Genomic DNA, 26,535 nt, shown 5'->3' with positions numbered 1-26,535 from the left:
CTGATTAAAAATGTTAGACATGAAAAAAAAATAGCCATTGTAAAACACATCAAGGGAAACAGTACATTGGATGCAGTTAGAAAGAGGAGTTACTCAGAAAACAACCCAGAAAAGAATATGAAAAATAGAGAAGATAAATGGAGGTTAGATTAAGAAGGGCCAATATACTCTAATAGTTTGAGAAGAATAGAATAGAGTTGGAATGACAGAATGTATTGGCCAAGAATTCTCCAGAATGGAAGAAAGACCTTCATTGGTCACACAACTCCTGAGCAGGATAAACAAAAATAAATCCATATGTAACACCTTTTGAAAAGCTACAGAGGGAAAAACCAGTGTTAGGAACATTTAGATTATAGCACACCTCATCAGCAATGTTAAATGTTGAAGACAACAGAATAGTATCTTCAAAATAAGGAGAGAAGATAAGGGTCACTTTAGAATTCCATACCTAGGTAAACCGTCATTCAAAAAATATCTTTTAAAGCCATTGTTATAAATACAAATAGACTGCCTGAAAGGCTTATTTAAGGATTTATTACAATGAGAAAAAAAAGAACCTAGAGGGAAGGAGTAAAATTCAAGAAACAAGAATAAATTATCAAAATATCAATAAATATAATTAATCATTGACTGTAAAAATTGTGCTTTTAGTGGTTTTAAAAATGTATAGCTAAAATTCTAGACAATAACCAGGAAAGTGGGAATAGGAAATTCAATGAATTGCTAAGATTTGCCAGGATCCTTTATTTTATACCCTTAAAAAATATGTACTTGTATATAAATTAGGAATTTAAAGATAGACAATAAAATAACTGAAATATAATTCAGAGCTTTCAAATTAGCAAAGGGAAAAGGAGAAGTAAAGAAAACTTGATCAACTCAGTAGAAGGCAGGAAAGGAGAAAATAAGCAAAGGAAAAGGCACATTTAACAAGCAAATATATCAGAAATTTAAAATGTGATCGATTAACTCCCCTATTAAAGGCAGACTTCTAGATTAATTTCTTTGATATATGATTTAGAGGAAATCATGGACTTGTTCCTACCTAAAAACATAGCCTTGAAATATATAAAGCAAAAGCTAAAAGAATTACCAGGAGCAATGGATGAGACTGTAGGCATAATGGGAGATTTTATTATAATTATTTAGAACTGATATATCAAGCAGACCGAAAATTAATAAGAATACTGAAAATGTAAACACAAAGAAAGCTTGCTCCTATGAACATAAATAGAAGTTGGTACCTGATAGAGAATGCTTATTCTTTCCTAATACATTGAACAATTAAAAACTGATTACATCCTAAGATCACAAAGGAAATTTTAACAAATATCCAGTAATAACATATAGGCCATATCATTTGGCTATAATGCAGTTAAATTAGAAATCTATAATCAAAAGATTTTTAAAGAACTTGAAAACCTAAACACATTCCTTAATGTGCCTAAGAGGAAATCTAATTGAAACAGTGGAATATAGTACCAAACAACAATGAAATACATGGAATGCAGTTCAAGTGGTACTTGAAGGGAATGTTATAGCCTTAAATGTACCTGTTAAAAATTAAGAAAGGTTAAAGGTAAATGAGTTAAATATGCAACTTAAGTTGCTAGGAAAAGAAACTCAAATAAGTAGAAGGAAGGAAATAATAAAATAAAGAACAGAAATTAATTAAATGGAAAAGAAGAAAAAATATGGTCAAAAGACCAAAAGCACTTTAAAAGACATAAAATTGTCAAATCTTTAGTGAAACTGATGATAAAAACAAGAATAGGTTAAATGATATTAGTAACAGAAAAGGGGACAAATTATTAATTATCAATGAGAACTAGATTAAAAATCAAAAGAATACTGTGAATAATTATGTGCTAATAAATTTAAGTGAGGTGGACAATTTTCTTGGAAAATATAAATGACTACAATTGACTCAAGACAAAGCAGAAATGTAAGTACAAAGCTAAGGAAACTAAGTCAAAAATATTCCATGCAAAAAGACATCAGATTTAGACAGTTTTATAGTGAGTTATATTAAACCTTTAAAAATCAGAGAATCTCTATTTTTTATGAACTGTTGTAGAGAATATAAGCAGCAAGGTAATAATCCAAATAATTTTATAAGGCTAGTGTAACCTTGATACTGAAACGAAATTAGTATAATAAAGTAAGAACTTAGGTGCAAAAACAAAAGTAAAATATAACCCAGTAGTATCCTCCTGTATGTGTATATAAATCAGACCCTCATAATCATGATTAAGTAGGGATTAGGAACGCAACGTTTCAACATCAGAAAATTTGCCTTAATTCTCCACATTAACAGATTATATAAAATAAAGTATAATTTTCCCAATAGATAATAAAGTCATTATATAAAAATTAAACTTATTCATGATAAAATTTTTAGAAAACTAGAACTAAAGGGAATTTCCTTAACCCCCAACAAAGTGGCTCTACAAAAAAGCTTATTGTGAACATTTTTACTTGATACTGAAAGAAAAGTATCCCCCTAGAACAAGACTTATTCCATATCACCCCAAAACGCATTATGATAGAAATGAGATATAATTGTCAATAAAAATTAAAAATTGTCATTAATAAACAGTTTAACATTTTAAGAAATCCAGGAAAATCTGAGAGAAACTATTAGAACTAACAAGGAGAGGTCAGCAAATTCACTGGATTAAAAAAATCAACATATAAAAGGCAAGAGCAGATAATTCTTCTCAAAAACTCATAACCCAAGACAAATCATGAGAAAATATTAGACTACCTCAAATTGAGAGATTTCCTACAAAAACCTGACTAGTACTCCTCAAAACTGCTAAAGTTATAAAAAACAAGGAAATACTGAGGAGCGGTCACACCCTGGAGTTGTCTAAGGAGGCATAACAACTAAATGTAATGTGGCGTTCTAGATGGGATCCTGGGACAGAAGGAAGACATTTATGGAAAGTTTGTAGTTTAATTACTAGCTTTGTACTAATGGAAATTTCTTCATTTTGACAACGTACCAAAGTTAGGTAGGATGTTAACATCAGGGGAAACTGGGTAAGGAATGTTTACACTCTCTTTGCACCTTTTCTGTAAATAAGTTATTTTTAAAAAGCTATACTACCGTTGTAACCCCAAAATAACCAGTTAGGTAAGTAACAGGAAGAAAGACCCTCCTAAAGTCAAATAAGATCTTAAAGGGAAGAAAATTACAATGTACTGTTGATGGCTGTAGATGACATGAATAAACGGGTAGCACAGACCATAGGCAAAGATGGGAGGTCTTGATAAAACGTTTTCGGTTCTCTTTAAATTTCTCTATGGATTTAGTAAAATGTCAGTCGAGGGCTAAGAATAGCCAAAGACACTTTTGAAAAACAAGCTTAGGGCAATTGTCCTTCCAGATATCAAGATACTGTAAAGCTCCAATAATTAATATGATGTGTAAATGCATACAGATAAACTGATGGGCCAGTGGGACAGACTAGAGAGTTTAGGAACAGGTCCACTTGTACAGAAACATGACATATGTCAGGAGAAAAATTAGATCCATACCACAGAGCATATATAAAACTAAACCTAAAAAACTAAAACTTAAGGCTATTATAATATCTTTATGACTTCAATGTGGAGAGGGATTTCTTAAGGTATAAAAAGCAGAAGTCTGAAGGAAAAGATTATTAAATTTTACAGCACAAATATTTAACATTCTTCCATGACAAAAGATATTGATGCCTTTTAACCTTATATGGATTTTAGACTTATATTGAAGTGTGATTGGGGTAGGCAATAGGAGGTAATTCAAGCTGCAACACGATGTCTTATTCTCAGTTAAAGAAGATCACCCTGGATGCTGTCTAGAGAATATTGGAGGGAAGGGTTTGGAATGGAAGCAGGTAGTCAAATGAGTGGGCTAATATCTAGGGGAAATCATGGTAATTAGGACTATCATGCAGAGGAAAAACATAGGACAAATTGGGGATGTATCTTGGATGTAGAGTCAGCAGGACTTGCTGACGAACTGGATGTTGATGGTAAGGGAAAGGGGAATCAAGAACAATTGCGAGATTTTTGGCTACTGCAACTGGTGCTGTTTATAGAAACGGGGAAAACAGAAATTACTATTTGTTTTCAATGTTTTGAGTTGCCTATTAGGCATCCTGGTAGAACAGTCAGCTGTTAAGCAGATAGTTGGATATATGAGACTGGGCTTCTGTGGAGAGTTCCGGGACAGAGGGAGCTGTTGGCATGCAGGTGCTATAAACCGTACAGCTAGGTGAGACTGCTACCTAGGGAGTAGACGTTGATGGAGAAGGCTAGTGACTGAGTTCGGAGCCTTGGGAGGTTGAACAAAGCAGAAGCCAGCTAAGAGGACATGGGGGGGAAACCAGGGCAGTATAGTGTCTGAAAATAAGATAGTTTTTGTTATCATTGTTTGTTTTAATGAGGATGTTGAATGTTACTGAAAGATCAAGTGAGATTAAGAACAAGTTTCCTAGCCACATGGAGAACTGCTGAAATTGCCAAGCAGTTTCAGGGGTGTGGAAAGGATGGAAGCCCGTGTGGCATGCCAGCGGGGGAGAATGTGCGATAAGGCTGTTGAGTCGGTGACAGAAGACCACTCTATCGAGAGGGCTTTTTTGGTGGGTGCAGGGAGAGAGTGCTGAGAAAAGGGGTAGTAGCTGGAGAAGCTCTTGAGAGCATGTGATATTTGATGGGAATGAACGACCTGGGATCCAGAGAAAAATCTGTGTTGCAGATAGAGGTCTTTGAGAAGGAGAGAGGGGATGGGGTCCCTAGATTGCATTAAAATCACCTCCTAAACCATAACCAGACTTTAGGATCCCCTGAGGAGCTCCAAAACAAACACCTCTCTGGGACCCTGGGCACCTGCAATGTTTGACAGCTCCCCCAGGGGATCCTAGTGTGTGGCCAGATTTGAAAACCTCTGACCTTAGGGTAGTACCACATTCACTTCTAGTGGTGCCTCTAGAATTTCTATAGAAGCTCCCGGGGAATAATTTTCAAAGGTACAGAGCAAACACAATGTTTTCACTCAGATTTTATGTTTATGCGGCACTGCTGGGTGAGAAGAGACTGCTGAAGACTTGGGGAGTTTCAAACATCCCCCTCCCCAAAAGCCAGTAGTTCTTAATGTACCCACAACCACTGATTTATAAATATTTATACTTATTAAGTATAAAATTTAAATTTGGGTATCATGTTCTTTGTGCTTAGGTAACCTGCTTTTTGTAATTAACTGTATCTTATGAGTCTTTTCCTTTAAAATTAAAAAATTACATTTTAATTGGCCACATAAAATTGCAGTGTATGGCTTTGCCAGAATACAATTTATTTCTTCCGCAGAGTACATTTTTATAATAAAAAATGATGCTACGTGAACATGCCTGCGTACAATCTTTCGTACCTCTTAGCTTAGTTCGTTTCCCTTAGCTCCTGGAGAGTGGAATAGTTGGATCAAAGGGTGCATCAGTGAGCTTTTTGTAATTCATTGATTGTACTACTGGGAAAGAAATGCATATTTCTGACCAGGAGATTCAAACAGTATGGACTGGAGACGGGAAAGGTCCCTCCTCCATCTTCCTTCCCCTCATCCCTTTTTCCTAGAGGTAACCGGCTAACAGTTTCTTGTACACTTTCCCAGAGGTTTTACCTGCGTGTGTGTTCATCCTTAACAAGCAAATGAAAACACTTACCGGGTCGTGTCTACAAACTTCAGCCACTTGAGTGTTTTACTAACTCTGTTGAGTCCTCGGCTGTCGTTCGTCCCGAGCAGCGCCTCGTCGTTTCCCGCCGCACATGGGTTTCCTCATTCGTCTGTGTGCCCTGCACGGCCGACAGTCTGGGTGGACCACGGGTGGGACTGACCCAGCCTGTCCCAGGCGGCGACGCGCGAGGCCGCCTCAGGAGAGCGTCCGCTAAACCGTGCTGGTCCGGGCTCTCGGTTTTACGTTTCTTTGGGAGTCAGGTCGTGAGTTTTATCCCGTAGGTCTGTCAGCCATTTGTATTTTCCTGTGAATTGCCAGTTTCCTCCGTTTTTGCCCATTTTTCTGGCTTGGTTTGGTCTTTACCGTATCGGTTTCCAAGAGGTCTTCGTTTATTAGGGAAGTAAGCCCCGTGTCTTTCATGTGTTCCAGGCGGAAAAGTCTCGTCTCCCACTTTCTCGTTTGTCTTTAACTTCAACATACATATTTTTGTCCGCCGGATTTTCATTTTCTTAGACAAATGTATGGGTTTTTTTTTTTTTCTTTTTCTTCAGAGGTTTTGCGTTTGGGAGTCGTTAGCGGGCCTTTCTCCGCGTCACCCCCCTTCTTTGTTTGGGGGTCGCACACCCACTCCCCCTCCCCCTTTTCCAGACCCTTCCTCAGGGCCCCTAGCGTTGGCTCCGTTGACGTCAGCCTCCTACCTTCGCGCCAAGCCGTCGCCACGGCAACCGCGGCCTGATTGGCAGGGCTTGGGGGCGTGGCGAGGGGGCCCAGGGCGCGTAGCGCTGCCTCTGATTTGCCCGTGCCGGGGCCCCGCCTCTGCGGAGAGCCTGACAAGGAGTCGCGGGCCGGGGCTCGGTGCAGACGCCGGGAGCCGCGGGAGGACGAGGTCGGAGTGGAAGAGTGGACATGTCCACCATGGGCTGGTGGCGCCGCTGGGTGCCCGGGGCCGTGTGGGGGCAGTAGACTGTGCGTGGGCTGCGCCGTGGCTGACCTGTCGGCCTGGGGCGGGGCAGCGCCTTGAGGTGCGGTGTGGCGAGGTGAGTCCGGCCGCCTCGGCCGGTACCTGCGCGTCTGGACGGTGCGCGGGGATGGGACGCCGCAGGTTCGGGACCCTGGTCAGCGGGCGGGGGCTGCTGCGCTTGCCGCAGCGGCGCCATCTTGCGCTGCTGGCCGGAGTCTGCGGTGGGGTCTCCCGTGCCACCTTTCCTGGACATAGTGGGGGACAGGGATGGCTGGCCGTCCTGGGCAGGGGGCAGGAAGGCCGCGGGCTCCTGTCACCGCGGTCCACTGGGGTGGGTGCCAGAGAAGTGGCAGGCCATCCCTAACGAGCGCGGGAAGGCTCAGCCCGCCCCCCCCTGCGCCCCACCCTCCCGTTTCCTCGGCTTGGTCGGGGGGCTGCAGGGGACACCCCATCCCACGGGGTCCCAGATTGGCCAGGTCCCCTCCGGCCGCCCCTGCATCCTTGCCGGCCTTTGGGGGCGGGGCTTGCTTGCCGCAGTGGCGGCGGGAGGAGCTAAGGGGCGGGGCCGAAGGCAGTCGTGCCTGCGGGATGTTTTTCTCGGGGCGGTGACAGGCTGCGGGCCCGCCCACCCTGGCGTCACTTTTGATGTGTCCCACCCTGGCGTCCCTTTTGATGTGTCGGATAAGAGTGGCTGCGCAGGCGCTGTCCTGATTGGTTGGTGCGGGCTGGGGTGGGGCTAAGGGCTGTCTTGACTGAGGGTCACAGAAGAGATCGACTGGTCTAGCCCTGCCTACCTCGGCGCCATCTTTGATGGGGGCGGCTGAGGCTCACTGCGCATGCGCGGCATGGTCTCGGTTGGCTGCTCGCAGGTGTGGGGCTGAGGGCAGCGGTGCCCTGTGTTCTTTGCCATGATTGAAGACTGCAGGGGTCCTGCCACCTCACACCTTCTTTGCTGGTCACGGGCCTGGCCGCCGACGCTTGCCGCGGACGCTTGCCGCGGTCGCTTGCCGCGACGTGCCACCCTGACTAGCGTAGGTTTTGAGGTCTGACTTGGGGTTGGGTGACGGCTGGTGACTGGGGGGCTGTTTTATCGTCAGGGTCCATGTGGCCCAGAGTTTGACGGCACTGTTGTTGCTGGAGAGCTGTCTGTCCTGAGGGACAGGGCTACGGGCTATCATTGTGCCCGCTGTTTCTCCTTGGTTGGTCTGGGGGTTGCAGAGCATCACCCCTTCCCCTGTCGTTGCCTTCCTGGACTGCTTTCACCTTGGGATGTTTCTGGCTGCATCTTTGGGCTGGGGGTCGCTGGGGCGGGGGGTGCCACCCAGCCGTGTTTCCCAGGTGCCCTGTCAACTGGGCTGAGGGGGTGGGGCCGCGGGCTGTCTTTGGGGACTGACAGCGCTGCGGAGCCCTGCCCACTCTGATCCTGTGCTTGTTGGCCGACAGGTGGCGCCGAGGCTTATTGCGCAGGCGCTGTTATGAATGAGGGCGGAGCTGCAGGGGGCGGGCCGGGGGAGGGGCTGCAGAGCCCTGCCCACTGTAGCGCTGTTTGTTGGCCGTCAGGTGGCGCCAAGGCTTACTGCGCAGGTGCTATCTTGAACGACTGTGGGGCTGCAGGGCACGGGCCGAGGGAGGGCTGTAGAGCCCTGTCCACTCTAGTGCTGTTTGTTGACTGACAGGTGGCGAGCAAGGCTTACTGTGGAGGCGCCGTCTTGAATGACAGCGGTGCTGTCTGCTGGGGTGGGCCCAAGGGAGGGGCTTTTATGCTTTGTATGACTAACGGGGGGACTGCAGACCATTTCCCATCTAGCGCTGTGTACTTTGGCCTAGGGGTGGTAGCTGAAGCTTACTGTGCAGGCGCCATCTTGAATGACGGTGGTACTGCAGGGGCAGCCTGAGGGAGGGGCTGCAGACCCTTGCCCACCTAGTGCTCTGCCAGGCGACAGGTGGCGGCTGAGGCCTACTGCGCAGGCGCCATCTTGACTGACACTGGGCCGACTACAGGGGGCGGGCCCGAGGACGGGGCTGCGGAGCCCTGCGGCCCTTGCTTTCTGCGCATGCGCCATATTGAGTGCCAGTAGGACTACGGGGCGGGCTGCGTATGGCGTCCTGGGAGATGGAGCTCACTCCGCCTGGAGCCTTTCTCCCTGAGAAAGGCTCCAGGTGGACCGCTGCTTGCCGCTGCGGCACATCTTGGCGGCCGCGTGACGGCGCCGTGTTCCCTGGAGGGCGTGCAGAGCCTTTTCCCTGGGACTGGGACGGGTTTCAACTGCGCATGGCCGAGGGTCACATAGGAAAGTGGGAATTTTAATACTTTGGGGAAGGGGGGGAATCTAAGTGAGAAGGCGGAGGAGAGGGTGGCAGGCTCTGAGGGCGGTGGGAGGTGACGTGAAGGAAAAGGCCTCAAGCCCGTAGACAGCCTGGAGAATGCGGAGCGCGGGTGGTTATGAGGGAGGCGTGGCGTGAGAAATGATGGGACGGAGGAGGGGCTGGCAGGTGGGGCGGGGCTGGGAGGGGCGGCCCCAACGGGGAGGGGCGGGGCGAGAGAGAGCAGCCCTCTCCTTGTTTGTGGGAGGGACCTAGTTATATATCCGCCCATGACTGATAGCGTTAACATAAACCAGAGCCATAGTCCTGAAGGTGCGTCCCCTAGGGGCCTCTGATTGATTGAACGCATGCTCTGAGGCACAGTGGGACTTGAAAGATGTAGTGTCGTCCACGGGGATCATGTTGACAACCTCAACTGTTGTGTAAGGTTAAGTAATGATACCATTATCTACTGATAATGTTGATGATAATAGCATTAAGATTGTAATATAAGCTAGTCTTTCATGCTACTTAGGTGTACAGCACAGTAAAATTTCTGGCATTGCATCACTGGCTATCGCATGGCAGAACTGGAGTTTTACTCACCTTTGTAAGAGGGTACCTATATCATTATTCCACAAGGTTTCCATGAAAAATGTCTGTAGATGTACTGTTTTCCAAAATGACGTTAGTTGATCTGTAATTGCCCTGAGTTTTGAGGTTGAGTTCTCTGAGCCCCTGCTTTTTTGTGTGTGAAATAACTAGAAAATAATGTTGTGGTGGGAATTAACAGAGATGCTAAAAGTAAGGTGCTAATAAGCACTGTATGAGGCACGTAATTAGCAGTAAGTAATACTACTTTCTTAGCAATTTTTTCCCTCCAATTTGTATCTGCAGTGTGTGTCCCTTGCCTTTAGAGGGATGGCCAGTGCAGCATGGCTAATAAGTGGGAGATTGGGGTATTAAATAGGATTTCTCAATCCCAGCTCTTTACTGTTTTGCTCTGCTTATTAGAGAAGTTTCTAAGATAGTCAGAGATTGGCTTGCACACGATTGACATAATCTCACTGGTAAAGATGCAGCTGTGTGGGGTCATTTCCAGCCTGGAAATTCAGTAAATGGGAAGTAAGTTCGGTGTCTCACATTTTCTTTTCCTTCCCCAGCTCTACCCTTCTCCGAGACGACTTGCAAGAGGAAGAGGGACTAGGTCCAAACGCTAGGTGGCGGTGTGCAGGTGAGCTGAATTCCCTCCTCACAGTGCCACACCCATCCCTGGAGTGAGCACATCCTTCCGCAACCTGACACTTTCCTACCGTACACGTGTTCCGTATGGCCACACAAGCACCCTGTGCGCCCTCTGAGAATGCACAGGCTCTTCTGGTGGATCACGTGTTCACCAAATTCTCCTTGGTCTTCGCAACATTCAGCTACTCCTTCAGGCCTGCCCTTTCTTTCTTATTGGGTGAATAAAGAAACATGAGAAATTCATTGATTCATCTATCAAACATGGCCCCAAGTGGAAAAGGAAGTGTCTTCCTGGAGCTCATAGTCTTTTGGGTAATGAAAGACATTGAAAAAATAATTGTGGGATTCATGCCTTTGAAAGAGAAGGTTAACTTCAGGCAGTTAACTTAATCTGGGAGAGGCCATGTAGGGTCTCCCTGAGAAAGTGAGGGACATTAAGGCTGAGCCCTGAAGCGTGGTGGATGGTAGTATGTTGTGAGAAGAGCAGTCTTAAGGGAGCTGGGAGTCCAGGATCTAGTCTAGGCTAGAAGCCTAGAACAAAGGAAAGAAAAGAGTGATGTTTGAGGTGAGAAACAGGTAAAGTGGGGCTGGACTGTGAAAGGCTTTGCAATCCATGGTAGGTAATTGGACTTGATCTGGAGCACCATGGGAAGCCGTGGAGGCACCTAACCATGGCAGCACCTTGATAATCAGATTTGTGCTTTAAAAATATCATCTGGTTGCAGGGTTCAGAATGGGAGGGTAGAAACAGTGGGTCCAGGAAGACCACCTCTGATCTGGGTGAGAGATGGTGGCTTGGGTTAGGGTCACAGAAGAGTGATAAGTGAATTGGATGGATTTGAGAGAGGTACTGAAGAAGGGGACTCAGTAGGGCTTGTACTCTTTTGTTCATGGTTTGCTGACTGATTCAGACCATACTCAGTGAATCATATCATGGGGGGAAGTGAGCAAAATAGCCAACTATTGCTCATTCTGTCAGCAAGCATCGATACTGTGCCTGATCTGGGACATGATCATGCTGGACTTCGGCTCTCCAGAAGTGAGTGACATAATCCCTGGTCTCAGTGTCTATTGAATGAGAACTCCAATTAAGTGGAGAGTAAGTAAACATGCTTACCAAGATTGGTGGCCATGCTGATGGCATATTACCACCCAGGGAAAGACTAACATGCTGTCCCAATGAGCCCCCGGGGGTGGGTTGGTTTTTTCTGGCCTTGGTGAATGCTGCAGACAGCGGTCCAGTGTCTGGCGCTCAAGCCTTTGGAGACTCAGAGGCCCTACTTCACCTGAGGACTCATCTCACATCAGTAGATCCACGTTAACGAAGCTAAGCCATGATGAATTATTGGTTTATGTTGGAAAATAGTGTGACCAAATACGACGTTCCTGTTCTCTCAATTTTGGTAATTGATTCATGGTGGGAGAGCACTACCACAGGGACCCAGATATTCAAAAGTATGCATGATCAGCACATTCTCCCCCTGTAGGCAGACCTACATGGGAAAGGAAGCCATAGTGAGAGCTCACTTGGTGAGTATGGAATCAGAATGAGAAGATGTGGAAAAGCTTTGGTAGCACTGGCCTGTAAGGTCACCTGGGGATACCATCTGGTTGCAGTGAAGCTCTTGCTAGGGTCACCAGGACACCAGAAGCCCCTTGTCTGCAGCCCCCACCCTCCCCAGTCTCCATTCACATTAGGTCTGACCAGAGTAGCGTGCGCTCTCCTATAGATGGTTAAATGAACCATGCTTTGTGGTCTGCTTTTTCATGCCCTCACCCCTTAAAAAAAAAATCTGATCAGCCAGTTACTGATGTAAAAATTGGTCAGATATGTCCTACTGGCACAGAAGAGGTTTTATCTCTTTAAAGTCATTCTCTTTCTTGAATCATTTGGGGACTGACCGTAAAACTAAACTCTTAGTTACTGTTTCCTCTTTTTTGAAATTTTTGGGGAAATTTCTCCAGAATGGACAACGATAAGGAACTTTTGCTGCGGAGTGGTAAGTGCTCAGTTTATATGATGGAGGTAAGCCCAGGGCGACGTGGCAATTATCTGCGAGGAACCACCTGAGAGTCCAGAGGGTGGAGACGTGGCTGGTATGGTAGGGGTAGTGGTTGTTTACTCCATGCTCACATTCCCCTGTGAAATTGTTACCCAAACAGCCTCTATTGTCCACATGTACCTGTTCATGGTTGACTGGACCAGACTGGACGCATCAGCCTAGAGCAGTGGTTCTCAAAGTATGGCTCCTGGTGTGCTTCCTGGATGGCTAGTTCCTGGGGAGCCACAGACCTCCTAAATACCCACCCCAGAAAGGCTGGTGCATTTCTCCCAGGCACCCCAGGCTTGAGAACCACACCCTAGAAGGCATCGAGCTGTAGTGCGCACTCGTAATGTCGGAGTGGGGGTGAGCAGAGGCACGGGCTGGCCCAGCTGCCAGTGTTGGGTACCTGAGCCGGGAGCTGAGGCGGGCCCAGGCTGGGACAGCACTTTCCTCCACGTGGTGCTGAAGGAGAGAATGTCGGTTTGCAGAAAGAGGCAGGAGAAAGGAGCAGAGAAGAGACCGCACACCCTGCTGTCCCTGAGAAGCGAAGAAAGTAACTTCCTCGGTTCGTGACTTTAAAGTTCTCAATTCCAGCCCCCTTTAATGAGGTAGGTAGAATGAGAGAGGGGCTGAATCTAGGTGCACCATGATGAGGCACCAAATTAAGTAAGTAGAAACGGGCTTGGAGAAGAGACGATGAGCTTCTCTCGCTCCTGGTGGGATGTGGGGAACCTGAGGTCACACAGGGGGCCACAGAATTTCTTTACCTCTCCTCACACATCCGGCCACATTTCCAGCCACCACTAGTTGAGTTCCTCCCAGTTCAGTTGAACACCTGACCCACTGATCCTTTGATGGAGGCCAAAGACCCCCCCCCCCCCGCGTGGCAGGGGTGCCTGATGACTTCCATCTTTGTTTCAGGTGAATTAGTTGTGACACCGTGCTTTTGTTTTCTGTGCATTTTTATGAAATAGAAGTAAAGGGCTATAAAGTACTCAGAGAATGGCATAAACAGTTCCACATGGAGCACAGTGGCAACACTTGTCCAGCAGGCAGGACCACTGCCCTGTGGTTGGAGTCCAGCTTTTGCCCGAAACTAACTGCATAGTGCATACGGTGCTTATGACGTACACGTTTCATGCTTAGATGTGCCGTGTATTTAAGAACAGGTGTTTGGAGGTTGAAGAACAGCTGGAACCCCGTAAGCCCCTCTGCCTGGTGTGGAGGGTCAGACCTTTTTCTGACCAGCTGTCCTCGTTTGTCTCCTCTCTTTCCCTCTCCTTGGAGTTGGTGGCCTCCCTTGGCCCCTACGACCAGAGTCAGGCTGGGTCCCTGTGTGTCCCCGTCTTCGCCCCCATCCTCTGAATGTGGTCAGACCTTTGGCTTTTAAAATCCTGCCCTTGGGTACTACTTGACTCACGCTGGGACTCCTGCTGCACAGAGAGTGTGGAGGGAGATGTGGGAGCTTCAATAACTAGGGTGTGTGAGAGCCCACCTCCAGGCCCAGAAACAAAGCTGATGGGTTTGCCACGTGGCCGGAATTGAGTGTGAACAGTGAGACTGAGAGGACAGCTGGCAGTGAGGTCGGGGTCTAGGCGTGGCGCCCCAGCAGTGGCGCTCTGGCCCAAAGGGTGTGTGGGGAGTGGGGGACTCCACGGGAGCACTGTGGGTGGTCAGAGAGAGGGGGAGCCACTCAGGGGAGGGGGTGCTGATGCGCTGGGACTGGTGCAGTGGAGAGGACAGACAGACAGCAGCTGAACTTCCAAATTTATATTCAGGTTTTTTTTTTTTTTCTGATCATGAACTTAAAATAACATTCTAAGTTGAAATGCAAAATGAAGTATCTTTTATTAATCATTTATTTTATCGATTTTCCCCGCTTTACACATGGTCTTCATACAAATTTTGTTTGATTGTTTTTTGGTTTTTTTTTGCGGTACGCGGGCCTCTCACTGCTGTGGCCACTCCCATTGCGGAGCACAGGCTCCGGACGCGCAGGCTCAGCGGCCACGGCTCACGGGCCCAGCCGCTCCGCGGCACGTGGGATCCTCCCGGACCGGGGCACGAACCCGGTTCCCCTGAATCGGCAGGCGGACTCTCAACCACTGCGCCACCAGGGAAGCCCCATACAAGTTTTCATGCAAGTTTTCTTCCAGTTTGGTTTTGTATGTACATCCATACATTTAAGTACCTAAGTAGTTTTTTGGTTTTTTGGTTTTTTTTTTAACGTAAATGAGATCATGCCCAATTTACTAACACTTCAAACTCAGACTACCAGATTGAAGTATGTGGGGTGTTAGGCAGTAATATTTGGTTGTGGGGGAGTGCGTGGTGTGCCAGTTGGCGAGCTCACATCACGTGCCCATCACGTTTACAGTCTCAATTATATGCGTGTTTCTCTGTGAACGTAATATTGTGCAGCTATTTAACAACATCTACAATAACTTCTGTATAAATACATCTCCATCTGCAGCTTTGCTTTCTAAAACTTCATTTTATTCCATTGTGTGGACATCCTCATTGTTTTCTGTGTACATATAAATGAGTATATTTTCAGTAAGAATGCCACATATGCTGTATAATTTTATGCCCTTGTATTTTCATTTAATGCTTTAAACTTTTTTTACATTGGTCATTTCCATCAAGTGTAAATAAACTGGTATATCCATAGAATGGAAGACTATGTGGCCTTTATAAAGAATGATATAAATCTATATGTACTGGTTGGAAAGATGTCTATCAAAAATTACTGGGTTTAAAAATACACACAGAACTCCTGGTATGATCTCATTTTGGTAAAAACAAGTTGTTATATGTACAGACTTTAAAAGGTTTAGTATAGGAACAAATGTGATCACTAGATGTGGCTTGCAGTTTCTACGTTGGATAATCTGTAACGTTTGAATGTTGTACTGTCTTCTGTGTTTGTAATCAGAAAATAAAGCTACAAAGTTTCTTGGCAACATGACTTAATATTACATGACATTTTCTTAAAGATTTTATCTGTTTTCATTTCTTCTTGCATGATGAAATTTTGGAGGAATGCTGTCTTTTGAGGGCATTGATTTATTTTTCTGAGAACCAAGTATGTTTGTCATTGGCCTTAGTGGCCTTTGCCTTCTAGAGATGAAATACCGAATTTCTTGGAGGAGACGCCAGACACCGGCACTGATGTTATTGGTCTTTCCTAATGTCAGGCAGAGGCCTGCTCCAACCTTCTTAGAAATCCATACTCGAATAGCTGGTCAGAAATGGAAGTGTTGGCTGACTTTTCTTGCCACTTTCCTTAAAATGACCCTTTATCATTTACTCCTAAGGAAGTTCCTAGTTAGTATTTAAACAGTTAATGCTTTTCTTGATTTAAAATTCTTTCTTTACTATAAACTAAATTCCCACATGTGTATATACTTTCACATGAGTCAGATTCTGGAGTGTATTATGTTCCATCAGTGTATTTGTCATTGCACCCCCATCCTTGTGTTGGAAAGAATACTTTATGTTCTTATATGTTTGGGTCACTTTACAGACAATCCCCCACCCTTCCTGCACACATACCTTCTTGTTCAGAATTGTCTTGATATTTCTGTACATTTAGACTTCTGGAGAAACTGGATTCTCAGTTTGTCAAAACTCCCACATTTTGTTGGATTTTAACTTACATTCAAGGAAGGATTGACAACAATTTTCATGGTCCTGTGCAAAAACATGTATCTTCATTTATTTAGGACCTGCTCTGTGTCCTTCTGTACATTAAAAAAAATTTATTTGGAGTTGCAAATACTTCACTGAATTTATTAATGAGAATTGGTTTATTTATTTTGCTATTCTTGGAATTTTTTTTTTGCTGTATTAACTGACAAGGTTTTTGAATTCAAAATAATGCTTTTTCCACATCTATACCTTTCACTTCTTTTTTATCAGTTGCATTAGCTAGGACTTCCAAAATAGTGCTGAATGGTGGGTATGGTGGAGGGCTTCCCTACCTTTAGTGTTTAATGCTTGCTTGCACTTGAGATAAGTCTTTATTGTGTTTAGATGGTCTCCTAGTCTTGCTCTTTGCTAGGGACATACAAGGAAAGGTTGAAGTTTGCAGATGCTTTATAACGTGCAACAGTACTCATGGAATCCCCTTCCCCCTCTAATCCCTTATATAACAGCCTACCCTAATGGGATATCATCCTTGTATTCCTGGAATAGCCTTTCATGGTCAAGGGCTACTATTTAGACTTTTCTAGATTGGATTTAAATGTTTTTGCATCTAAGTAGAAAAAAGCCCAAACACACAGTTTATTGCACACCCTCTATGTGCCAGTCCTGTGAAGGTAACAATACAGTGATGAGAAAGGCGACGTAGTCCTTGCCTCAGGGACTTTGCAGCCTGGCGTAAGTACAGGTGCTCCCATTCTCTGTTGGGCTGTGCGTCCCCCAGCACATCTTGATTCTGTGATGGTCCTTCTGGGCCGTCCTTGGACAGGCGTCCCCCTCGACCTCAACACCGCCTTTGATCATGCCGGGCAAGCCCGTGGATGACTCTTCCCTGATGCTTTCTTCCTCTCAGCCACCCCCGACACATATCTTCTGTCCTCTTCAGTGGTAGGCATGGCTGTTGCCATGGAGGCAGAAGCTGGACTGGGGAAGTGGGGGCGAAGTGGGCAGAGCAGTTATGCTTTCGATTGGCCAGAGTCGCTGTCACAGGAGGAGTTCACCTGGGTCTTCCCAAGGGTGAGGTGAGTATGGGGCCCTGGCAGGTGCTAACTCAGCACCTGGCCTCACTCCTGGGTGCCCTTTGGGCTGCCAGTGGAGGACAGGGTGAGTCGGGGCTGAGGGCTGGGTCACTCGGCTCCTCCCGAGGGGCCACCCGCAGTCAGGTAACCCCGTAGGAGAACGTTGACCAGTGTTTGCTTTCCCTGCTTTGCCTCTGGTTGCTGTGCAGGGATCTGCCCTGTGTTAGGACCGCCATTGCATAATAGCACGTTCCCAGATGTGCTCCTTGGGTGACATGATGTCACCTGCCATCACTCCTGCAACATATATGAGAGTAGATGTACGTACAAGGACTTAGTGGTGGTGGGCAGCTGACTTTGTAGCTTTTTTTTTTTTTTTAACGAATATTTTTATCTACTTGACTGTCTTTGTTCTTAAGTGGAGACTTGCTGTTTCAAAAGGAATAGGAATTTTTAATGTTTTTTAGATATATGCCAAAATGATATCCAGAAATAGGATTCACACTTGTACCAGCCGGCTTCCCACCAACACTGATTTTTATTTTGAAATAGTTGCCCATTTGGTAAGCGTAAAAATTGTTCATTATAATATTTTACATTTCTTTGATTTCTGATCTAGATATTGGCTCTTATCCCTAATTTTATGAACTGTGTATTAATGTTCTTTATTTTCATGTTGAGCCACTTACTTTTTTCTCACTGCTTTCTAAGACCTATTAACTGTCATCTGTGTTGCAAAATATTTTTCCCTCTCCTTTTCTGGTTTGCTTTTATTTTGATTGGTTTTTAGAGTGTGGAAAATGTGTACAGTTTTTATTTTCACATCTGCTGCGTAGCAGTCAGTGGTCTCTGCCATTGAATCTGCTCGAGCATTCTCCTGCCTGTCCCCTGTTCTTTACTGTTGTAAACAGTGCTTCTGTGAACACCCTTGTGAACTGTGTCTCTCTGCTCATGGGCACATAGGTCTGTCAGTTCGAGTTCAGAAGTGGAATCGCCAGGATAGGGAATGGCATTGCATTTATGTACTAATAGTTGCTAGAGTTGTGGGGGCTATTTCAGCTTGGAGCTGCAGTTTCCCTAAGTACTTCTTGGGTCTGAGGAGTTTCAAAGTTGATTTTTTGGGGTTTTCTAAATTGCCTATCATATCGTCTGCAAACGGCCAGTTTAGGGTGTGACCTTGGACTCAGACCAGGGTGGGGGTGGGGTGGTGGGCGCGGGTGCTTGGGGGTGTGACCTTGGACTCAGAGGGGGGTGGGGGGGGGGGGGGGGGCAGGGAGGGGAGGAGACCCCTCAGTGCTGCCAGCACCCACTCAGTGGGCAGCACAGTCTCGAAAGGCCTCCACTAGTGCTTTTGTTTATTGTTTTAACTGTGAGTTTATTTTTTTGACTAGGTAATACGTGTCATGATAAAAATAAATAAAAACAAAAAACAAAAGGGGAATATACATTGAAAAAGTTAAGTCGCCCTTCCTTCCCTGGCCCCCAGTTCCCTTCCCCAGGGCCAATCACTGTTAATCACTATTAATAGTCTCTTCTCTGTCCTTCCAGAAATCGTCCAAGTAAATGACATCTGTTTTTATAGTTCCTTAGAATGCTATGCACATTGGTGTGTCCCATTTTGCACTTAACTTCGTCTCATGTCCATTTATTTACAGTTGCCTCATTATTTTAAAAGGTTTCATAATCATAATATAAACATACCATATTTTGCCCATTGTCGTAACAGTACTTCAATGAATATATTCTTGCACATATGTCATTACATGTCTCTGGGATAAATTCATAGAAGTAGAATTAATAGGACAGGATATTACATTTTTAAATTTGGATAAGTAACCAATTTGCCCTTTATAAAATTTGCAGGGTATGTGTATGCCAGTTTTTTCTTCACACGACATATGTGTTATCTATCTTTATGATTATTCTGTTCCCAAGGCCCTTTCTTACTCTCAGATGAATTTCCTCTGCCATTGTGGGAAGGAGTAGGTAAGGTCCAGCTGTTTTTCAGGTTTTTCTATTAAAAATCTTTTCTTTTTCAATGCCCTTGCTGACCAAGGGCTGTTTCGTTGGCCTGGTCAGAAAATCTTGAGCATATTTAACAAAGATCACATTTGTTGACTCTAGTCCTGAATTTCTTGAGAAAAGGAATAGGTGAATTTTCGGCATAGAAGTTGGCATCTACCTTGTGACAGGATATTTATGGGTGTTCACATGGTCATATTATCAATGAGCAGGAAGTCCTCCATCTCTTTTCTGTGCTCTGGAAGGGTTTTTATAACATGGTAAATACTTTGCTCATGGAAGTTTCATGAGAAGTTGCTCCTTCGATCATTTCATCTTTAAATTTCTTCCCTGGATTTTCCTCTGCTTCCTGAGTCAGGTTTGCCAAATATTTATATTTTCTTAGCAAAATTGTTGCTTCCTTATCAAACTTTTTAAGCCTACAGTTCTTAAGTGTAGTTTTTACCTACTGGTGCTTTATGCTTCAAACACATGCCTAGTGGGAAAAAAAATTGTGATTAGAGAAGTATGTATACAAAGTCAAAGTTGTCCCTGTTTCCCAATTTTATTGTCAGGTTAGAAGATCCCGTCCCTGCTCCAGAATTATAAAAATTAATATTTTATTTTATTTTGATTTTAGTTCTAGCAATTTCATATATGTTATGACCTTTTTCCCCAAGTGAATGATTGGCTAGATCTCCTATTACCGTTATTATTTATTGAAGTAATCTATATACATTCCTTATTATTTTTTAATGCCACTTTCATAGAGTTCTACATACTCAATTGTGTACATACAGTAAAATTATATTACAATTCTTAAGTGAATCCGTCTTTTTGTCTTTTTTGGTGTTTTTTTAGGTGGTTGATTTATTGGTGTGGCTTTGATGGTATAGACGAACATCGTTTGTTACTTTTATGTCGTCTTTCTGCTTTTAGGCATCATACTAGAAAAGAACTTTCTTAACCCTGAGGTTATATTAAGATACTTCTTTTTTGTGTGTGGTTTGTTGGCCTTTTGATGTATGAACTTTCAAAATATTGATCCAAGTGAAATTCTTCCAGGTCAACTTTAGAACCATTGTCAAGTTCCCCAACATTTATATTCTTTGAAATTCCACTAGGTAGTATAGGTTAATTTGGAGGAGTATTTAGAGCTTTCATATGCTAGATCCATATATCTCCCATGATTATCCTGTGTCTCTCTGGTTATTGCCTTCTCTATTGCAATATAATGTATAAGTTTGTTCCTATGGGTGCTGTCTTCTTCTATTAAATCTTTTGTATTTTTACGATGGAGTTCTTCCCATTTTTTCAAATTGGTTATTGTTGATACATATTTAGGGAGTCTGTTATAAATGGGTTTCTTACTAAATTATTATTACTATTATAAGGTCTGTTTCCACTGATTTGCAATATCTGAGTGGATGGTCTTACATAAGGGAGTGATAATTTTATATCTTTCTTTGTTCATGCCTCAGATTTTCTTGTAATTGGCTGAAACTCTGTAGAATGATGTTCATTAGTCATAGTGTTAAGACTGTTACGTCTGCTTTTCTAAGTGAGTTTGGTCTGCAGTTTGCTAGTGCTCTCTTTGTCTTAGATGTTTTAATTATTCTGGTTTCATAAAGAAAATTTGAAAGCTTTCTGCTTCTTGTCTCTGGTTGGTTTATATGACGTGGGAATGGGCCTTTTCTTGAATATGGTATATAAGGCCTCACCCCCAGTGCTGTCTCAGTCCACAGCCATTTGGAGAGTGAATTCTCTGACAGTCTTTACATTTCTTCCATGTTTATTTTTCCATGTATTTCTTTAAAATGTCTGCAGGTCCCTGGCATTTTGACTCTGTTCCTGTGGATAAGAACACTTGTTCTGAAGTTCCAGAAAGGATCCTATTCCCAAACAGGTGATTTACATACCCAAGGGTGTCCTGTGGCCTCTGAGAGGTGGGGCTGCTGTCATCTAGGGGACCGGAGTTCTCTCTGGAATTGGATGCCACAGAGCAGGCTTGGGCTCCCTGCCCGCCCCTCTGTCCCGCACAGGCCTGCTGGCTTTTGAGGGCCCTGCTCTTGTCAGGGCAGTCCCTCTTAGCCAGTTGCTGGGTAAACTCGACTGTGTTCTCTTGTCCCACCTGTCTCACCAGCTCTCCAGAGCCTGGACGCTTGCCCTTTCTTTCCCCTGCCCAGCAGGGTGTTACCTAGTGTCCTGTCTGTCATCGAGGAGGGCAGGGCAGGCAGGGCGGCAGTGGCAGGGTCTCCAGGGTCTCCAAATGGAGGTGCATCTGTGTGGTTGGTGCAGAAGCTCCAGAGGACGATGCAGACAGAGTGGGAGGGCAGTTTACACGGGACGGAGCGGAGCCCGCCAGTGTCTGGAGAGAGTCCCCTGCATTCATGCCCAAATGATGACGGCTACTTAGAGACTGAATAATTGAAACACCTTTTGTTTTCTCTTTAGACATTAAACAAAAATTCTTTTTAACTTACTGGTTTTTCCTTTTAAAACAAAAAAGAATTTTTGCTGCATGTGGTTTTGTTCTTCTCTGGAAGTAAAGCCAGAAGTACAAAACTGTCAGGTAAGTTAATTCACCCAAACCTAGATTTCTTTCCTGTATTGTCTACTTTCTTGCTCCAGTTGTGGCTGACCACTAATAACAAGACTACATAATAGAAACCACTTGCAACTAAAATGGTTTAGGTGAAGGGAAACGTGTAGCCTTATTTGGTTACGTTAGAACAAAAGGAAGATGGAAAATCAGCTTTTATGCTTGGTCTAAAAAGTTTTCTTAAGAAGGGAGGGGGCAGATACTAAAATAAAGACGAGTAAGGAAATAAATGATACAGAGGATTATCAAAGGAGAAAGCTCGTTCTGTGGAGGCAAGCTAGATATTTGACAAGATTGATTAAAGCAGGAGGATGTGCAGGGGTGTGAAGAAGCCTGATGGTCGCTTGATCACATTCTCACCGTTGATGTGAATAATAGGTGTTAATCACCTGTGTAGGGTTTCTGTGGATTCACTGATACTTCATTTAACCTTCCCCCTCTGTGCTAGGCAGCGCTGTAAGAGAGCTCCACATATACCTCCCAGTGCTTCCCATGCCTGTTTGTCGGGAATACTGGGAAGGGGCTGGTAGAAAAGTGGTCAGGCGAGGGTAAGTGAAACGCCAGGGTGTTCTTTTGGAAACAGTGTTGCAGAGCTTAACCCAGAAACTGCACTGTGCTTCTGCAGGCCCGTAGTAAGAATGCATGCCTGTGTCTAAAACCAATTTTAAAATGGGCTTGCCTACATTATCTTCAACATGCTCTATCAGTGTTGATACCTGACTTTTCCAGTGATGGAAAAGTTCGTCTCTCATCCCTTCACCAGAGTTTACAGTGGGGGCATAGGCAAGTGAGCTCAAATATTTAAGACTAAATGCAGCAAGTGCTTGGAACACTAGTAGAGGAAGTGAGTCGCGGGAAGGCTCCCAGAGGAAGTGGTGTTAGCACGAGCCCAAGGCTGGGCTGTGGGGCAGACGCTCCTCAGAAGGGTGGGCACTGCTGACGCAGGGGTCCTGAGCTTTCCTGCAAACTCAGACGCTGTCCAGCCACTCTGACCAATAGAACTTTCCCCCACGAGGGAGACGTTCCGTGTCGTGCAGTAGGGTAGCCACTGGCACTTGGAATGTAGCTGGTGTGACAGAGGAGCTAAACTTTTAATTTCATTGAATTTTAACTTAACAGCAGCGCGGGTTCAGAGAAATTATTAAGAGCACTTGGCAATCGCATTACCCGGAGCTGAGCACTTTTAACATTTTTATGTGGTCTTCTACCTTTTATGTGTTGTATGCTGTTTTAACAACCATGTTAGGGGAAGAAATGCTCAGAAATGGCAGGATTGAGCCCCTCACGACCCCCTTTCCGTTTTTGCTAAGAAAGAATATCGACATCCCATTTTAGTAATGGCCAGCACCTTGGGCGTCCCCATGTGCTATGTGCTGGGTGGTTAGGCCTTTTAGGTGTATTGGCTTATTTAAGCCTCACAGTTCTAGAAGGGGTGTAGGTCTGTTGTTCCCATTTTGAAGGTAAGGGGACAGACTGCAGGACATGGACTGTGTGGCCCAGGGTCACAGAACCAGTTAGTAGCAGAGCTCACTCCTCACACGGGTGTGTGTGGTGCTTTAACGCTTGCCTGTGCATGTGTCTGTGTGTTGGGGTTTGATGCCTCTCTTCTGCCCTTGGCCTGTTCACAAAGCATTGTTGGTGCCCTTGTCGGGCAGCCCCACACTGCTGCCTGGTCCTCGACTTCTGGGACATGTGTATGTCTCCTTACGATCCGCAGGTCCCTGAGTACTGACTGTCCCAGGCTGCCGCGTCTTTCCTGTTGACTCATGTTGGGTTCCTCCAGTGAAAATTTTCCTTAGAGAGATGCTGCCTCCAAAGTACTTGTCTGCCACCAAACCCAAGAGGTCTTGGGCCCCAAATCTGTGTGAGCTAGACAGTGACTTGTCTCAGGAGCCGGATGCCGCCGTAGGAGAAGCCGCCACTGACTCTGAATTCTTTCATCAGAGGTTTCGGAACTTCCTCTACGTGGAATTTGTCGGGCCTCGGAAGACCCTGCTCAAACTCCGAAACCTCTGCCTCGATTGGTTGCAGCCGGAGACTCGCACCAAGGAGGAGATTATCGAGCTCTTGGTCCTCGAGCAGTACCTGACCATCCTTCCAGAAAAGATCAAGCCTTGGGTGCGTGCAAAAAAGCCGGAGAACTGCGAGAAGCTCGTTACTCTGCTGGAAAATTACAAGGAGATGTACGAACCGGAAGGTGAGTGGGAGAGGAAGGCGGAGCTCCCTGGGGTGCCCCGCGCGGCGTCCCTGGTGTTCTAGGCCGATTGTCCTCTTCGCGGGGGGTGGGGGACTGCCCTGCCATAGGACGTAGGTGGCCTCCCAGCCTTTCTGCCCGCAACGTGCCAGTTGCACCTCCCTCCCCAGCCTGTGACAGCCTAATGAGAGCCGGTGCCCCGTGTCCCCGGGGAGCAGAATCCCTCCTGGTTAGGTTGCGAGAGGGAAGGAGACCGTGGTCCAATGATAGGAAGGGAGCCTGCACACACTGCGCCCCGGCCCAGGCTCCCCTCTGTGGAACTGGGGCGGGGGCAGGGGGCACCCAGTAGGTTGTACTTGGCGCTGCCATCGGGAGGGTCACAGCCTCGTTCCTGCCCAGCAGGGGCGGAAGAGAGGGGCGAGAGGGTCTGACCACTGCAGCAAGGGGCGGGGGCCCCCCGGGGGGGCTACTTAGAGGGGACCGGCGAGCACGGATGAGACCTTAAGTCATGTGTGGTGCCCTCTCAGACGACAACAGCAGTGACGCCCACGGCGAAGGCAGCATGAGCCGGAAGGCAGCAGAGTCCCCGCCGCCACACTCCGCCTGCTGCAGTGAGTAGCCCGGTCACCGCGCCGTCCAGGCCGCGCGGGACTTCCCTGGGGCAGGGCTGCTGCTCAGAGGTCTGAGGGGGAGGGAAATCAAGTGAGGCTGGAAGGAGTCGTTCTTACGTCAAAGCAGACACGTGTGTGGAGTGCGGTACAACTGTTTCTCTTGATGAGAGAAAATGTTTAAAGCTATGTGGAATTTGCAGTAGGCTGTTTCAGGTTGTGTCCACAGCCTCCCAGGAGGGGCAGAGTTCATCACCCCTTTGCCTCCAAAGCTGTTTTATTTGTTAAAGGTTCTTCGGTGAACTCTTTGAAGGAGCGTTGCTCTGGGGGCAGGGGGGTGTTTCACTTCTTTGGGGTAAAGTTACGTGCACATTAAGACTGACCGGGGTAAGCGAGGCGGTGGAGGGTCTGAAGTCGTCCTCCCGAACGTGGAGCTGACCACGTGGGAGCTGGGAGACCAGGAAAGCCTGAAGGGGGAGCCAGCTCCTCAGCTCAGCATTGGCCCTGACTGAGACCAGGCCCACCTAGGCGAGGCCCCCAGAAACAGTGGTCCGGGGCCCGGGTGTCGGGTTGCACTTGGGACCCCGGTTTGGGATCCGTCTCCTAGCATCCCTTCCAGAGGGGTATGTGCGTGTGAAGTGAGCACACTCGTGTCAGGGCATGTGGTCAGCTCCTGAAATGTCTGCTTCCTCAGGTGACCGGGACTGGGACCAGGACTGGGACCGAGACTGGGAGCGAGCCCGCGAGCGGGAGCACCGGAGGGGCAGAAGCAGGGACCTGGAGTTCCGGGCCCGCTGGCCGTACGCCCGGAGCCCCAGGAGCAGTAGGTCCTCCTCCGACTGCTCCCCAGTGCGCGTGCCAGCTTGACCGTGCCTTGTCCTTCATGACGCCTGTTGTCTTCCAGGGTGTCATCGGCGGGATCTCTCCCTCCCTCTGACGGAGAAAGTGGCCTTTGCAAAGGAAAGAGAGCACAGACGTCGGGACTCTGTGATGGATTATGAGACGAGATCGCAGGTATGCTTAGGTCTCCACTCATTCTGGGAAGGCTGTCTTCATTTCATGGCAGAGACGCCTTTCTTTCCCGAGAGGCTGAGTTATCTGCCCACTAGAATCCTACCTGGGTTGGGGAGAACCCCAGCGACTCCCCAGGAGCCTGTCCTGTCCCCAGGGCTGACTGGTGGCTGGGAAACTGCTGCCTGTTTCCTGGTTCATCCACGGGGTCAGAGGAGCGCTTTTCCGCTCAGCGTTTGTGTCATGTGGTGGGTCGGCCGCAGCGACTGTTCCTCCTGGGCCAGGGAAGCCCATCGACCCTGCGGGTGTTTCTGGTCCTCAGTAGGGAGCCAGGAAAGTTGCACATCCACAGAGCAGACTTGGGGGGCGGGGGCGGCGGCGGAGCAGAAGGCCCCGGGGCCGGGAAGAGCTGGGTCTGGAGCCTGGCTCTGCCACCTGCTAGCTGTGCAGCCTCAGACCATTAACGAAGCCGAGCCTCGGTTTCCTCATCTGTGAAGTGGGCGGGCTGTTGTGAGGAATGGGTGAGAGTCACACGTAGATACAAAGTGCGCAGTGCGATGCCTGGCACGAGGGAGGCTCTGTGGGCATCGCTGGCTGTGGGTGCAGGGAAGACGGGCCTTGAGAGAGAGGGTCACGTGTGATATGGCAGCGTGGAGGAGGGTGCGGGGCCTGCGGCCCTGGGCGCACGGTGGTGACCAGGCGGGGCCCGTCCTGGGAGCCTCCTGTCTTGTAACGGGAGGGTGTGCAGCAAGCATGCGGGGAGTCTCTGTAGAGAGAGATGCTGTGCCTGACGCTGGCTGTCCAGCTCGCTCTTAAGGAAGAGCCAGGGTAGCGGACTGTCACAGGGACAGGAGCAGCTGGCCAGGTGCCCCCTGGGGCAGGGGATCCCAGGTGTTCAGGAGAGCCCAGTGCAAGCCCCGAAGCGGCACCAGATGAAAGTCAGAGGGGGTGGAATGCAAGGGCAGAGGTGCAGTCTCTCCCCAGTGCCCCGAGATGCGGTAACGGTGCTCCCTGTGGCGGGGTTTGAAAGGTGGGGTCAGGTGACAGAGGGCTCTGAATTCTACCCCGAAAACCCTTGTCATTTGTCCTGTGTCCTGGAGGCAAGCCAGAACGCGCAGGT

The 26,535-nt window shown here is 46.8% G+C and overlaps 2 protein-coding genes across 2 annotated transcripts in view; one reads left to right on the top strand and one right to left on the bottom strand.

The window, feature by feature from the left end:
- Window positions 1-4,263: 4,263 nt before the first annotated feature.
- Window positions 4,264-7,591, bottom strand: LOC112062474 (synapsin-1-like). The gene is made up of 4 exons (XM_024116985.1): window positions 7,476-7,591; window positions 7,087-7,233; window positions 6,419-6,926; window positions 4,264-4,356 (listed from the first exon to the last, which is right to left on the bottom strand). Exons 1-4 carry the CDS (start codon window positions 7,589-7,591, stop codon window positions 4,264-4,266), a joined length of 864 nt encoding a protein of 287 aa, XP_023972753.1.
- The window catches only part of LOC102993303 (zinc finger imprinted 2), a 141,093-nt gene continuing 121,164 nt past the window's right edge, over window positions 6,607-26,535 (top strand). The window contains 8 exon segments of the mRNA XM_055078875.1: window positions 6,607-6,757; window positions 10,149-10,219; window positions 20,828-20,906; window positions 21,455-21,572; window positions 23,320-23,799; window positions 24,324-24,407; window positions 25,099-25,227; window positions 25,309-25,418. Coding sequence (XP_054934850.1) covers window positions 23,406-23,799; window positions 24,324-24,407; window positions 25,099-25,227; window positions 25,309-25,418 — 717 coding nt within the window. The 5' untranslated portion in view covers window positions 6,607-6,757; window positions 10,149-10,219; window positions 20,828-20,906; window positions 21,455-21,572; window positions 23,320-23,405.

The sequence above is a fragment of the Physeter macrocephalus genome, chromosome 17 (assembly GCF_002837175.3).
Source record: "Physeter macrocephalus isolate SW-GA chromosome 17, ASM283717v5, whole genome shotgun sequence".
NCBI classification, from domain to species: domain Eukaryota; kingdom Metazoa; phylum Chordata; class Mammalia; order Artiodactyla; family Physeteridae; genus Physeter; species Physeter macrocephalus.
Note: the sequence above shows the minus strand (reverse complement) of the source record. Positions and strands in the feature narration are given on the sequence as shown.

Coding starts and splice junctions, on each gene's coding strand:
- LOC112062474 (XM_024116985.1), bottom strand. CDS start 7,591: ATGGCAAAGAACACAGGGCACCGCTGCCCTCAGCCCCACACCTGCGAG. Junction 6,927..7,086: donor CAAGCCGAGGAAACGGGAGG/GTGGGGCGCAGG, acceptor CACTATGTCCAG/GAAAGGTGGCACGGGAGACC. Junction 4,357..6,418: donor GGCGACGGCTTGGCGCGAAG/GTAGGAGGCTGA, acceptor ATGTCCTCTTAG/CTGGCTTCTGCTTTGTTCAA.